Source organism: Jaculus jaculus, chromosome 1 (genome assembly GCF_020740685.1).
Source record: "Jaculus jaculus isolate mJacJac1 chromosome 1, mJacJac1.mat.Y.cur, whole genome shotgun sequence".
Classification (NCBI taxonomy): domain Eukaryota; kingdom Metazoa; phylum Chordata; class Mammalia; order Rodentia; family Dipodidae; genus Jaculus; species Jaculus jaculus.
The window spans coordinates 310,965,781-310,979,360 of NC_059102.1; the positions used below are offsets into that span (position 1 = coordinate 310,965,781).

Consider the following 13,580-nt stretch of genomic DNA (forward strand, 5'->3'; position numbering starts at 1 on the left):
TAATGGGCTTGCCTTAACCATTGCATGCTCATGGCTTCCCAGAGGCAGCACGTAGAGGCAGGTGGAGGCACCCAGCAGGGACAGCAAAGAGGTGGTGTCTCCATCAGTGACAGCGTGTAACTGGTGCTTATTAAAACTTAGGAAGCAGCTGGGCATGGTGGAGCACACTTTTGATCCCAGCACTCCAGGCAGAAGTAGGAGGATTGTCATGAGTTCGAGGCTACCCTGAGACTACACAGTGAATTCCAGGTCAGCCTGAGCTACAGTAAGGAGACCCTACCTCAAAACAAACAAACAAACAAACAAACAAAAAAAAGACTTAAGAAGCAAGCTTAGTATGGGCTCTATGATATATTGGGAACAATATGGACCAAAGAAACCTACTTCTCTGTGCAAACGTAAGTGAATAGCTTGGCTTTCCTCATTTCTTCTTGTCAACATTATAGTGTCCCTAGGTTAGTACCACGATGAGTCTCATTTGACATGAGAAAACTGAAGCTTACATAGGCAACTGTCCTACACTTGTCCTGGGCCTTATCTCTGTTGGTTCTACTCTATATCAGCTGTGCAAGAAGAAAGGCAGAGGAGCCGAGAGCGAGCAGAGAGTGAGGCAGAGTGTGCCAGTAGTGGCCACGAAGATATGCCTGTGGAGAGGATTCTAGAAGCTGAGCTTGCTGTTGAACCAAAGACAGAGTCCTATGGTGACATGAACATGGAAAACTCGGTACGTGGTCTTGGATCACTATCCAGCATCCATTTCTTGGGTGGTGGTGGGCATGTGTAGGGGTATATTAGAGTCCCAGGATCTATCTCCCGCAAAAATTTGTTCCTTTTTCAGACAAATGACCCTGTTACCAACATATGCCATGCTGCTGACAAGCAACTGTTCACCCTCGTTGAATGGGCCAAACGCATTCCCCACTTCTCAGACCTCGCCTTGGAGGACCAGGTCATTCTGCTCCGGGCAGGTAAGACTTTGAGATTCTTGTTTCTGTGAATAATCTTCAGGGTTGCAATTTTGAAATTACCCTTGGGATCCTGCGATAAGTGTTCTCAAGGTGTTGTAACTTATCTGGACTGTATGGCATGTGGACAATGAAACCAGCCTTACCATGGTGATTCAGTTTCACTTTATTTGTAGACTCTTTTTTACATATACATATATATATATATTTGAGAGAGAGAGAGAAAAAGAGGCAGATGGGGACGAGAGAGAGAGAGAATGGGCATACCAGGACCTGCAGCCACTGCATATGAACTCCAGACACATGTACCACCTTATGCATCTGACTTACATGGGTTCTGGGGATTTAAACCTGAGTCCTTAGGCCTCATAGGCAAGTGCCTTGACCACTAAGCCATCTCTGCAGCCCCTTACTTATAGATGCTTAACTTGAATGATTCTTCCTCCTGCTCAAGAAGAAAAAAAACAACTTTAATTCTTCAAGTGAAACATTGTTCATGGAGGAGTGGTACTCCTTTTCCCTGCCAATTACGCCATGGTTCTATAATTTGCATTTAATTTCAGTGACTCCTAAATCATTTTTACTGAGTCTAATTTGAAGCAGTGTCTCGCTATTGTTATGAACTTGGCCAACAGATATTTCCCTTCCTGGGTGAGATAAGATAGCTAGTGATTTCTGCCTGGCTTTAGACTAGATGGATTCCAAGGTCTCTCCCTATTTTAAGATTCTGTGTGCTACATTCTCTCTTGCCTCCCATTTCTGGGATATTGTGCAGTCTGTTGACATCTGCCACATCTCCTCTTTGTCACAGAGCCATCAGGGAAATTTCATCAGGGAAGATTGGCTAAGCATTGGGAGCCAGACTACTCACTCATTCTTGTTAGATAATGAGCGGTCACTCAGTGTCTGCTGAGAGCTACATTCGGTGCTGGTGTCACTAGATCATGCCAAAGAAAATAAAACTGGTTTGTCAGGTCCTAGGGCCAGAGACTATAAGGCACATTCATGTTATACCCCATGGCAGGTGACATAGTGACTGTTATCTGGTAAAGGTTCAATCCATAGTTGATAACTGATGAAAAGAAAAAGAATCCTTGTCCTTTAGCTGTTACTCTGGACTGTGTGTTTGTGTGTGTAAGGCCATAAAGTCAGGAGACTCCCATCATCTCCTTTGTTTTGTCACTAATTGCTGTGTCACCTTGAGCCAGGTCTTGACCTCCCAAGGTTTCCCACTGCTTTCATTGCACGGGTTCATAATGCATGCATTGGGTGGCTATGGAGGGTGCGGGAACATGGTGGGTTTCCCACAAGGCCTCCTCCTTATGCTCACAGGCTGGAATGAATTGCTGATTGCCTCCTTCTCCCACCGCTCGGTTTCCGTCCAGGATGGCATCCTGCTGGCCACGGGCCTCCATGTTCACCGGAGCAGCGCTCACAGCGCTGGCGTTGGTTCCATCTTTGACAGGTGTGATGCCTTCTGCCTCCAGCATTTGCGAATGTATACATACGTGCACACGTCTGCTTACACACATTCACGGGGGTCTACCTGTGCGCAGTACTGGATATAGAACTGGCAGCCCAAACCTGCATATAACTATCTGCAGACTATTTTTGCTGTTTTAAGACAAGATTCATTCACTCTCTAACCTAGATTGGCCTTGAATTTGCAGTAATGCTTCTATTTCAGCCTCCTAGTTCTAGGATTATGGGTGTGAGACATCATGGCCAACTTCTAGAAACAGTCACACATGTGAAATTATAAATCTGGAGCGAGACAAAGACAGACAGACAGACAGACACACACACACACACACACACACACACACACACAGAGAGAGAGAGAGAGAGAGAGAGAGAGACAGAGACAGAGAGAGACAGAGAGAGGAGGGGAGGGGGAGAGAGAGTTGAGTATATGTGATCACAGTAGAATGGAGGGCATTTGAGGCCAGTGTCACTGCTGGGTGGATGGGAAGAACATGTGGGTTTCTAAACAAAAGGCTGTATCACTGGCATCAGTTAGGACGCTGGGATGTAGGGGTGAACTGCTTATCCTGAGACCAGGGATAGAGAAATGGTCCAGAATACATATTCAGGAAGCCTGAAGAGGCAGCGTTTTATGCTGGACCCTGCAGACTGTTGTGGGGAGGTCTATAAAAGCAATAGACTCAGGTTGGCCAGATGGTCACACCATGATAGAGACATTTGTTTCCTTAAATGGCACTAAAGGAAATAAGCAGATTGGTGGCTTGGGGGTGAAAGGGTGGAGGGCTGGGGAAGACAAAGATAAAATGGAAAAAGAGTCTCTGTGCAGATCAAGGGCTTCCTCTTGGCTGAGCTTTTGGTTTATTTTTTTATTATTTATTTATTTGAAAGTGACAGAAAGAAAGAGAGAGAGAGAGAGAGAGAGAGGCAGAGAGAGAGAGAGAATGGGCGCGCCAGGGCCTCCAGCCACTGCAAACGAACTCCAGATTCATGCGCCCCCTTGTGCATCTGGCTAACGTGGGTCCTGGGGAATCGAGCCTCAAACCAGGGTCCTTAGGCTTCACAGGCAAGCGCTTAACCGCTAAGCCATCTTTCCTTGGCTGAGCTTTTGAACTTTGCCCATGGCAACAATTTCACTGGGCTTTGCCATGCAGCTTCTTGTTTCCATACCTGCTTCTTCGATTAAACTGTAAGCTTCTTGAGACGAGGCACCACAATGGATCCACCTCTGTAACTCTAATGCCTGGAGCACCTTTTCAGAACATGGGTGGGTCCACAAAGAGTATGAGGAGAATTCATTTTTGTTGGTCCTTGGCCTGGAGCTCATGGTTTTCTCCTTCCCTACCCTTGTTTCCTGTGAACAGAGTTCTCACTGAGCTGGTTTCCAAAATGAAAGACATGCAGATGGATAAGTCAGAGCTGGGATGCCTGCGAGCCATCGTGCTGTTTAACCCAGGTGATTGCCGCGTAATCCCAGTGACCGCACGTGCATGCCTCACCACGTGCCACCGCAGGCCTTCAGACTGGCAAACCATGCATGATGAGGAGGCTTCACCTCTGAACTGGGGGTTGGGTTCTGATGCATGTGTGGATTTAGTCTTTGCCCCCCATTTCATCACTCAGTGCATGCTCAGTACATAGGAGGCACTCAGTAAGTATGTGAACCTTGTCTTCCTCCCTTCCTTCCTTTCTTTCTTTTTGGTTTTCTCAAGGTAGGGTCTCACTTTAGCCCAGGCTGGCCTGGAATTCACTGCGTGGTCTCAGGGAGACAATCTTCCTACCTCTGCCTGCTTAGTGCTGGGCCACCACACCCAGGTGAAAATTGTATTTCTACAATGGCCTGCATAAAATAAAAGTCAGTAGAAGGTACATTTGACAATTAACAGATTAAACATTAAAACCAAGTGTTCATTTGGCAGATTAGACATGGAAAGGACTCTCACTGGACACAGAGGACCAGCTTTGCTTAGTTAACCACCGCTTCTAGTCACATGACTCTCGTGACCAGCATGATGGGGGCGTGCCCTGGGGGAGGGGAAAGTATCTTGCTGAGGTACTAACCCAAGGTCAAATCCATAACCTCTGCAGATGCCAAGGGTCTGTCCAACCCCTCAGAGGTGGAGACTCTGCGTGAGAAGGTTTATGCCACGCTGGAGGCCTACACGAAACAGAAGTATCCAGAACAACCAGGCAGGTGAGAGAGGGCTGAACGAATGGTCGCAACAGTGTAACCACGCCCACTTCCCATCTGCTGAGCACCTGCAGTGCTGCTCAGCTTATCCTAGGAGCAGAGCTTTTGTCTCGCCTGTCTTGTTCATCATTCATTCCTCCTGCATCAGAATTTGAAGCAATGATTGACAGAGTACAGGTACCCCTCAATCTGTGCACTCACTTTTTGCTACTTCAGTTATTGATGGCTATAACCACTGTCTGAAAACCTTAAGTGGAAAATTCCTGAAACAAACAATTCCTGAATTTTAAATAACTTATTATAATATATTCTTATAATGGCTGTGCTATGTTTTTATTGTTTGTTCATTTTTTGAGCTGAATTTATTATGACTATTATTAGATTAATTAGCTTTATCATCAGTACATAGAAATAGGAAAAGAGAACTGGAGAGATGGCTCAGCAGTTAAGATGCTTGCTTGATTCCTCAGTACCCACGTAAAACCAGATGCACAGAGTGGCACTTGTATTTGGAGTTCGTTTGCAGTGGTTAGAGGCTTTGGCATGCCCATTCCCCCCCTCCTCTCTGCTTGCCAATAAATAAAATAAATAAAGATGTTTTAAAATATCCTTTAAGGGCCGGAGAGATGGCTTAGCGGTTAAGCACTTGCCTGTGAAGCCTAAGGACCCCGGTTCGAGGCTTGATTCTCCAGGTCCCACGTTAGCCAGATGCACAAGGGGCGCACGCATCTGGATTTCTTTTGCAGTGGCTGGAAGCCCTGGCGTGCCCATTCTCTCTCTCTCTCTCTCTATCTCTATCTGAGTCTCTCTCTATCACTCTCAAATAAATAAAAAATGAACAAAAGTTTAAAATATCTTTTAAAAGGAAATATGAAAAGATGATAAATAGATTGATAGATAGATGATAGAAGAGAAGTAAGGGTTGGTAGTATCCTCCATTTTAAGTATGCATAAGGGGTCTTGGGATGTAACCTATACAGATAATGGATGGGGACTAGTTCATACATCCCTGCATGTTGGATGAACAGGCAAATGAATGTATTGAAGTGAGAATTATGATATCAATTCCAACAAGCAACAGAGGCTCAGAAAAGTGGAGTTGCTTGCTGAAGATCATAAAATTGGACCCTGGTGGAGGTGAGATGCTGAGCGAGTGTGTTACTCTTGGGGTCTGCCGCATGGGAGCCCACATGCAGTAGGAAAGACGGGATTTTGGAGACAAACGACATAGTCTCCAAGGTCCACCTGTGTGGCCTCACTCAACCATCTAGCACTAAAACTATTCCTCAGCCATTGAAAGAAATCTCAGACATTTCCTCCGAAGTACAATAAACAGAGTTTTCCTTTCCTGCAAATGAAAAGCAAAAATGGGAAAACGTCCTCCTCAAATCTCACAGAAAATAAGGAATCTGCAAAGACTGCCTAAAATGTATCAGTTTCATCTTTAGGATTAAGGTTCCACCCTTCCCATTCTCACTAGTGATTTTTCTTCCTTGGTGAAGTCTAATTCCCATTCACCTCTTCATCCTGCATCATAGGCCAACATCTACCAACTGTCTAGAAGAGGCTGGCCTGTAGATTTTCTTGAAGACAGTGAGCAACCAGGTGGGTGGGTTTTGGCCCTTCTGGGCGATTAATAAGTAATCATCTAAGGACCCAGGCTCCTGGCTTCTTGTGGCTTCACCTTGCCCCAGAGTCGCATTGTGGCCTCCAACTGACAGAAAGGAACAAGGGCAGAGGAGCAGAGAGGAGCTATGGGAGGGAGAGCTAGTCCTTGAGAAGCCCCTTCCCTTTCACTCATTTCCATTGATGAAGCTTGGTCCCATAGCCCAGCCAGCTCACAGGAGACAGGGGTTATCAATGCTGAAGGTCAAGGGAGGAGCCAATGGATGTTGGTGACCGCCTGACATCCTGCCCTTCAGCTAACATAGAAGACACTGCAAGAACTCTGCCCTGGAAAGCTTGAGAGGGACCTGGCTGGCAGCATTGTCATACCTGGCAGGTATAAGTTCTGAGTGAACTTGTTAACTGGAAATGTTAACTCAGTTGTTTATAGTTTTTATTTTGTTTAAAAACATTTTATTTATTTACAAGAGAAAGGGAGAGAAAGAGAATAGGCACACCAGGGCCTCCTGTCACTGCAAATAAACTCCAGCCACATGTGCCACTTTGTGTATCTGGCTATATGTATACATACTGGGTTATCAAACCTTGGCTGACAGATCTTGCAAGCAAATGCCTTTAAATGCTCAGCCATCTCTCCAGCCCTGATTGGGTATTTTTATATAAATCTTCTGGCCCTAAGGTATCATTAGATTATGCATGTTTCTGTCCCACATGCTGAATGCTACCATTGTGGTCCTTTCCCTGGGATTGGTAATTGGTCCTGGGTTCTCTCTCTTTCTCTTTTTAAGAATGATTTCTTTTGTTTGAGAACTTTTATTTTCATATTTCTTTGTCAGTCTTGAAAAGTAATTTTTTTCTCTTTTTTCTGTTTATTATTTATTTATTTATTTTTATTTTCACAATTTTTATTAACATTTTCCATAATTATAAAAAATATCCCATGGTAATACCTCCCCCCCACACACACTTTCCCCTTTGAAATTCCATTCTTCATCATATTACCTCCCCATCTCAATCATTGTACTTACATATATACAATACCAACCTATTAAGTACCCTCCTCCCTTCCTTTCTCTTCCCTTTATATCTCCTTTTTAACTTACTGGCCTCTACTACTGAGGTTTTTCCTCCTCATGCAGAAGCCCAATCATCTGTAGCTAGGATCCACATAAGAGGGAGAACATGTGGTGCTTGGCTTTCTGGGCCTGGGTTACCTCACTTAGTATAATCCTTTCCAGATCCATCCATTTTTCTGCAAACTTCATAACTTCATTTTTCTTTACCACTGAGTAGAACTCCATTGTATAAATGTGCCACATCTTCATTATCTACTCATCAGCTGAGGGACATCTAGGCTGGTTCCATTTCCTAGCTATTATAAATTGAGCAGCAATAATCATGGTTGAGCACGTACTTCTAAGGAAATGAGATGAGTCCTTAGGGTATATACCTAGGAGTGCTATAGCTGGGTCATATGGTAGATCAATCTTTAGCTGTTTTAGGAACCTCCACAATGATTTCCACAATGGCTGGACCAGATTGCATTCCCACCAGCAGTGTAGAAGCGTTCCTCTTTTTCCACATCCCCGCCAGCATTTATGATCATTTGTTTTCATGATGGTTGCCAATCTGACAGGAGTGAGATGGAATCTCAATGTAGTTTCAATCTGCATTTCCCTGATGACTAGTTATGTAGAACATCTTTTTAGATGCTTATATGCCATTCGTATTTCTTTCTTTGAGAACTCTCTATTTAGCTCCATAGCCCATTTTTTGATTGGCTTGTTTGATTCCTTATTAGTTAACTTTTTGAGTTCTTTGTATATCCTAGATATTAATCCTCTATCAGATATATAGCTGGAGAAGATTTTTTCCCATTCTGTAGGTTGCCTCTTTGCTTTTTCACTGTGTCCTTTGCAGTACAAAATCTTTGTAATTTCATGAGGTCCCAGTGATTAATCTGTGGTTTTATTGCCTGAGCAATTGGGATTGTATTCAGAAAGTCTTTGCCAAGATCAATATGTTGAAGGGTTTCCCCTACATTTTCCTCTACCAGTTTCAGAGTTTCCAGTCTGATGTTAAGGTCTTTAATCCATTTGGACTTAATTCTTGTGCATGGAGTCTCTCTCTCTCTCTCTCTCTTTTTTATATCTCTCTCACAATAATAAATTTAATTGGGTTTACTCTCTGAAAAATAGAATGGGTAATTGTGTTCACAGGAGCACAGGCAACTTACCCATGGCTACACCACTGAAGAAAATGTTTGTCTCCTTCAGCAACCATTAATTGTCTATGGATCTTCAGGGATGGGTGGAGCCTCGAGAGTCCTCCCCTTGTAACAGCTATAAACATCTGTAAATCCTCAGGGAGGGGTGGAGCCTGAAGACCTCTTCCCCCCCCCATAGTTAAATTTTGGGAGGCCTAATCTTGCGTAGGTGTTATGCAGGTAACCACAGTTGCTGTGAGTTCCTGAGTACAACTCCATCACGCTTGGAAGTCAGCATTCCACAGCTCGCCTCCCCTTCCTCTGGCTCTTACATTCTTTTTGCCCTTCCTTCTGTGAGGTTCCCTTAGCCTTGGAATGGGTCATATAGAAATTCCACAGGGCCAAAAATTTCATAGTCACTTGAAACTGCATTAACTGCCTCCCATGGCAAAGAGTAGCTTCTCTGACCAAAGCTAAGAGCAGGGCTAATCTACAGTCATAAACATACATATTTAGAAGGCAGTCTGACATGCACATCACACATTTGCTTTTAGATCAAAAGCAAATTCCCACCTCTCCCTTTCTCCTAATTATAAGAACAATAATTGCTTTGTTAGGACAACATTTATTTTTAAAAAGTGTCATAAAATTTGATTATGAACATTTTATTCCAGTTTCCTTAGAAATACGCCTTTACAGATGCGAAACTGTATCATTTGGTGTATTGTTTTCCTTCTGTAGCTATTTTTGTCATTTCAGGAATTTTATCAAATTATGGAAACACAAAACTGTCATTTCCAGTATTTTGTAATACTTTGCAATGTGGCTATATACAATTGTCATTTTCCATAGTTTTGCAGTGTTTTGCAGTGTGGCTGTATTTTTAGGCGTTTAGTCATTGCCTTGTGGTTGACATCTAGTTTGTTCCTAAAATCTCTTTAGGAAATTTTGGAGCATAACCCTTTTCCTGGAAGAAGGCTAGTTAAGGTCTAGGTTACCTGCAGACAGTGGGGAGAAATGCAGCCCTTACTTTCTGGAAGCTTGGGAAGGTGGAAGGGCCTTTGTTCCCTGCTTGCCCTTGGGCCTACCTAGCACATCTGGAGGGAGATTGCTCTGGCTGTTTGTGGGAGGTTCAATAAGTGCGACAGGGATGTCACTTGGCTCATCCTAGCGGGCAAGTGTGCAGGAAGCTGGCACCTCTGGCTTGCAGAAACTGACTAAAGGGGACCCTGGCACTGCCAAGCAAGGGCACATTTCATAGTGGTGACTTGCTGCCACCCTGTGGACATGATTTCAAAGTGCACCTTATAAGGACCAAGTTCTCAGAAAACCAGAAATTTAACCTAGCAGGGTGCAGAACTAACACGCACCCCTCTTACACTCACAGCAAGCACCTCCAACGCCACTTACTGTACATGGGCACGCGAGAGGTGCCATGGAAGTACCTACCAATGGGAAACTTTATTCTCTTCGCACTGATCCTAAAGTCAGCAAGACAGCAAAGAGAACAGCATTGTGGCATATGTAGTGTGTGGAAAACTTTGGCAGCTTTACAAAACATTTCCAAGTTAATCTCACTTTGCACTTTGTAGAAAAGCCCCTTCTCTTGCCAAATTACATGAAGCTCTTTCTGGGAGCCCGGGCCCCTCTTCATGTCACTGTCCTTTTGCTGCAGATGGTGCCACTCAGGTGTTTTCTCCTCAAGAGCTCTGAAGTTTGCGTTGGCAACAACAGGGATCTTTAATTGCTCCGCACAGAAAAAAAAGTGATTCCTGCATTTTCAGATCATGCCCCTTTGTTTTTCTTATATTACTACATTTTTTCTATGTCACGTGGCACGATACAGAAATATGCATATTTCCAAGGAACACTGAGATTCCAGTTCAAAACTTCCATGAGGTAATGGTGTAACACTCAGTAAAGGTCTAATTTAAACCAGAAATCTCTGACTTAGGTCCACATGAAGCAATGCGATTCTGGTCTTTGTGCTTTTTATTGGAAGCTGCTCAGAGAGTAATCGAGTTTCTAGCAGCATTGGTAACAGCGGTGAGATTCCCTGGCCAGGAATTATCTTGAGAAATGCAGAGATCACGTGGTAAGGAATGTTTCAAAGCAAGGGACCTAAAAGAATGTACAGATATGAGACAAACACCTTCATGCCACTCTCTCTCCCTTTTGTGGACTGCTCATTATACACAAGTGGGCATGTAGGCATAATGAGAGTGTGGACACATGAGAGAGTGTCCACAGACACTTGTGAAACTGTACGCCTGTGAGCATGCATATGTGTACCTGAGAGACTGTACATGCATCTGTGTGTATCTGAGTGGGTACTTGTGTGTGTGCAAGAGTATTAGAATGTATGGGTAAGCACATATGGGGGTGAGAGTGAGTGTATGTAATACTGAGGGGTGAGAGAGTAATGTGTGTACACATGTGTGGATCATATGTGCATGAGTATGTTTGAATCCATGTTCATGTGTGCGAATGTTCATTGTCTCTCCAAACAGATCAGGCTCCTTGGAGACTGGCTCCTGTTTCTCTCTTCCCTTCTTCCAACCCTAAAGAGAAGCTTGGTAATGACTGGTTAAAAATTGAAAACAAGCCCGGGTGTGGTGGTGCACACCTTTTATTACAGCACTCGGGAGGCAGAGGTAGGAGGATTGCAATGAGTTTGAGGCCACCCTGAGACTACATAGTGAATTCCAGGTCAGCCTGGGCTAGAGTGAGAGCCTAGCTCAAAAAAAAAAAAAAAAAAAGAGAGAGAAAGAAAGAAAGAAAAGAAAAATTTGGCAGCAGACAGGTCACACTGCCTAAAATGAGTATCTGTACAGTTTTTCTTCTTCTTTTTTCTATTTGCAGCAAGGTCTTGTGTAGACCAGACTGTTCTCAAACCATCTATGTAGCTAAGGATGATCTTGAATCCTGCCTCCACCTCCTGAGAGCTGGGATTGCAGGAGTGTGCCGCCATGCCTGGTTCCCGTGGTGTGGAGGCTGGAGCTCAGAAAGCACCACGCACACGAATCCATACGCTCGGGCCTGGAGAGCAGGCTCTAGAGTGCAGGGTGCCTCAGTTCCTGCTCATTCCCCATGCCAGAGCCTGCAGTCCTACCTGGCGTAGGGAAGGCCCTCAGGCATGTTCTAGTGGAGCTCTGGCCTGGGCCCAGCACACCCTGTAGCTCACACCCTATTCTAAGTGCTGCAGCCAACCTCTCTCGCCTTAAGGCTCACAGGAAAGGCTTGGTGAAGTGGGCAAAGTCAGCCTCACAATTCCAGGATTGACAGGGGCTGAAGCCAACTTTGGAGCATGCCCATTCCAAGACTGTCAAGAGGTCATAGGACCCTGTCAACCTCTGCCTTGCAAAAAGTGCCCAACCCTCTAGCCAATGCTCCTGGGGATTAGAGACACCCCAGCTCTTTTGTGTCCGGTTCTGGGCATTTCAGCAGCTTGTGGAGACCAATCAAACCTCCTCTTTAGGCAGGCACCTCCCGGGTGCCCTTCCTGCTCATCAGTGCCACTCGCCCTTGCAGGTTTGCCAAGCTGCTGCTGCGGCTCCCAGCCCTGCGCTCCATCGGCTTGAAGTGCCTGGAGCACCTCTTCTTCTTCAAGCTCATCGGGGACACCCCTATCGACACTTTCCTCATGGAGATGTTGGAGACCCCGCTGCAGATCACCTGAGAACCCCCGCCCCCCAGCCATAACCTGTCCACCCAGGAGGGCTCCCTGGGACAGGTGTGTGTGAAGCCCTGCCCCGGACACTTCCCTCCACCTTCCACCCTGACCCTCTTCCTGTCCCCAAACTGTGATGCTTCTAATAAAGACAACCTTTCTACACGTAAGACTTTTATAGGTGGAGTTTTGTACAGACGTTAAAGGTAACCCTTCTTTGCTATCTAAAGGACTGAGGCCTTTCTGGAAGTTCTTGGGAAGAGTAACCAAGCCTCTGTACATACACTTGGTCTAAATTATTTTTTCACTTGCCATGGAAAGAAAACAGCTAAAAAAAATAAAATAATAAATATGCTATTGGCACATCTTGGAGCCCATGGTGTGTTATTTTACATCTCGGAAGTTCTCTTGGATGTTGGGGAGAGGCAAGAGGGCTGGGGTGTATGCTCCGCTGTGGTCTAGGACAAATATCCGAGGGCTGAGCTCAGGGAACTGTCTTGCCCCAAGGCAGCCCTTGGTGTGAATGGGAAGAGGTCTTTCAGAGTCAGGTTGATTTTTTTTGCTTTCTGCTTTTCATCTTTCCCTCCTCAAATAATGAGCAGATTATGATTGGGGCAGTTCAGTGTGAGGCAAAAAGATGTTCTTTTGGTGAGGGTACATGGTCCAGGAGTTGGTAACAAAAGAACTGCTTCTCTGTCAATGTGATGGTTAATTTTTACTGTTAACTGGATCAGGTCAGGAATTGGGTAAGAGACATGCCTCTTGGAGTGTGTGTGTGTGTGTGTGTGTGTGTGTGTGTGTGTGTGCGCCATTGCACGCTGTGAGGGTGTATCCCAGAAGGATTCATTGAGAGGGGAAGATCTTCTTTGAGTGTGGGTAGTCCTTTTGACAACTTGTAGGTCAAACCTTCTTGTTAATTGGACAAAATACTTGACTGGAGAGCAGTTTATGGAAGTAAGGTGTCTTGGCTTAGAGTCACAAGGGACAGTCTCATCATGGTGGAGAAAACATAGCGAGGACAGACAACTGGGGTCGCATCATCTGGGAGGAAGCAGCAAGAGTAAGCTTGCCAGCACAGGCAAGGAAGTCGCTATTATAAAATCCCAAATGTCGCCCCCCTCCCAGTGACATACCTCCTCCATCAAGACTCAACTTCCCAAAGGTGACACGGACTGGAAACTGAGTCTGAGGCTTAACCACAAGCACATGAGGCTATGGGAGACATTTGACCTGCATGTAAGTGTGGCTTTGGACAAAGCCCTCTGCTGCCCTCCTCGGTGCACACTGAGCCCAGCTTCCCGGCGTGGACTGAAGGCCAGCGGCTCTCCAGGAAGCTTTCAGGATGTGGGCGCCAGATTGGGACTGCTGAGGCATGCGGACTAATGGATGAGCCGGCTCTGGGTTCTCAGGCTCCCCAGCCTGCCAATAGCCATGGGTGGA

The 13,580-nt window shown here is 45.2% G+C and overlaps 1 protein-coding gene across 1 annotated transcript in view; it reads left to right on the plus strand.

Moving 5' to 3' along the window:
- Positions 1-12,512, plus strand: part of Rxrg (retinoid X receptor gamma) — a 54,424-nt gene extending 41,912 nt beyond the window's left edge. The window contains exons 5-10 of the mRNA XM_004651951.2: positions 564-724; positions 839-968; positions 2,298-2,430; positions 3,812-3,903; positions 4,536-4,641; positions 12,002-12,512. Coding sequence (XP_004652008.1) covers positions 564-724; positions 839-968; positions 2,298-2,430; positions 3,812-3,903; positions 4,536-4,641; positions 12,002-12,149 — 770 coding nt within the window. The 3' untranslated portion in view covers positions 12,150-12,512. The remainder of the gene's footprint in view (positions 1-563; positions 725-838; positions 969-2,297; positions 2,431-3,811; positions 3,904-4,535; positions 4,642-12,001) is intronic.
- Positions 12,513-13,580: the final 1,068 nt, after the last annotated feature.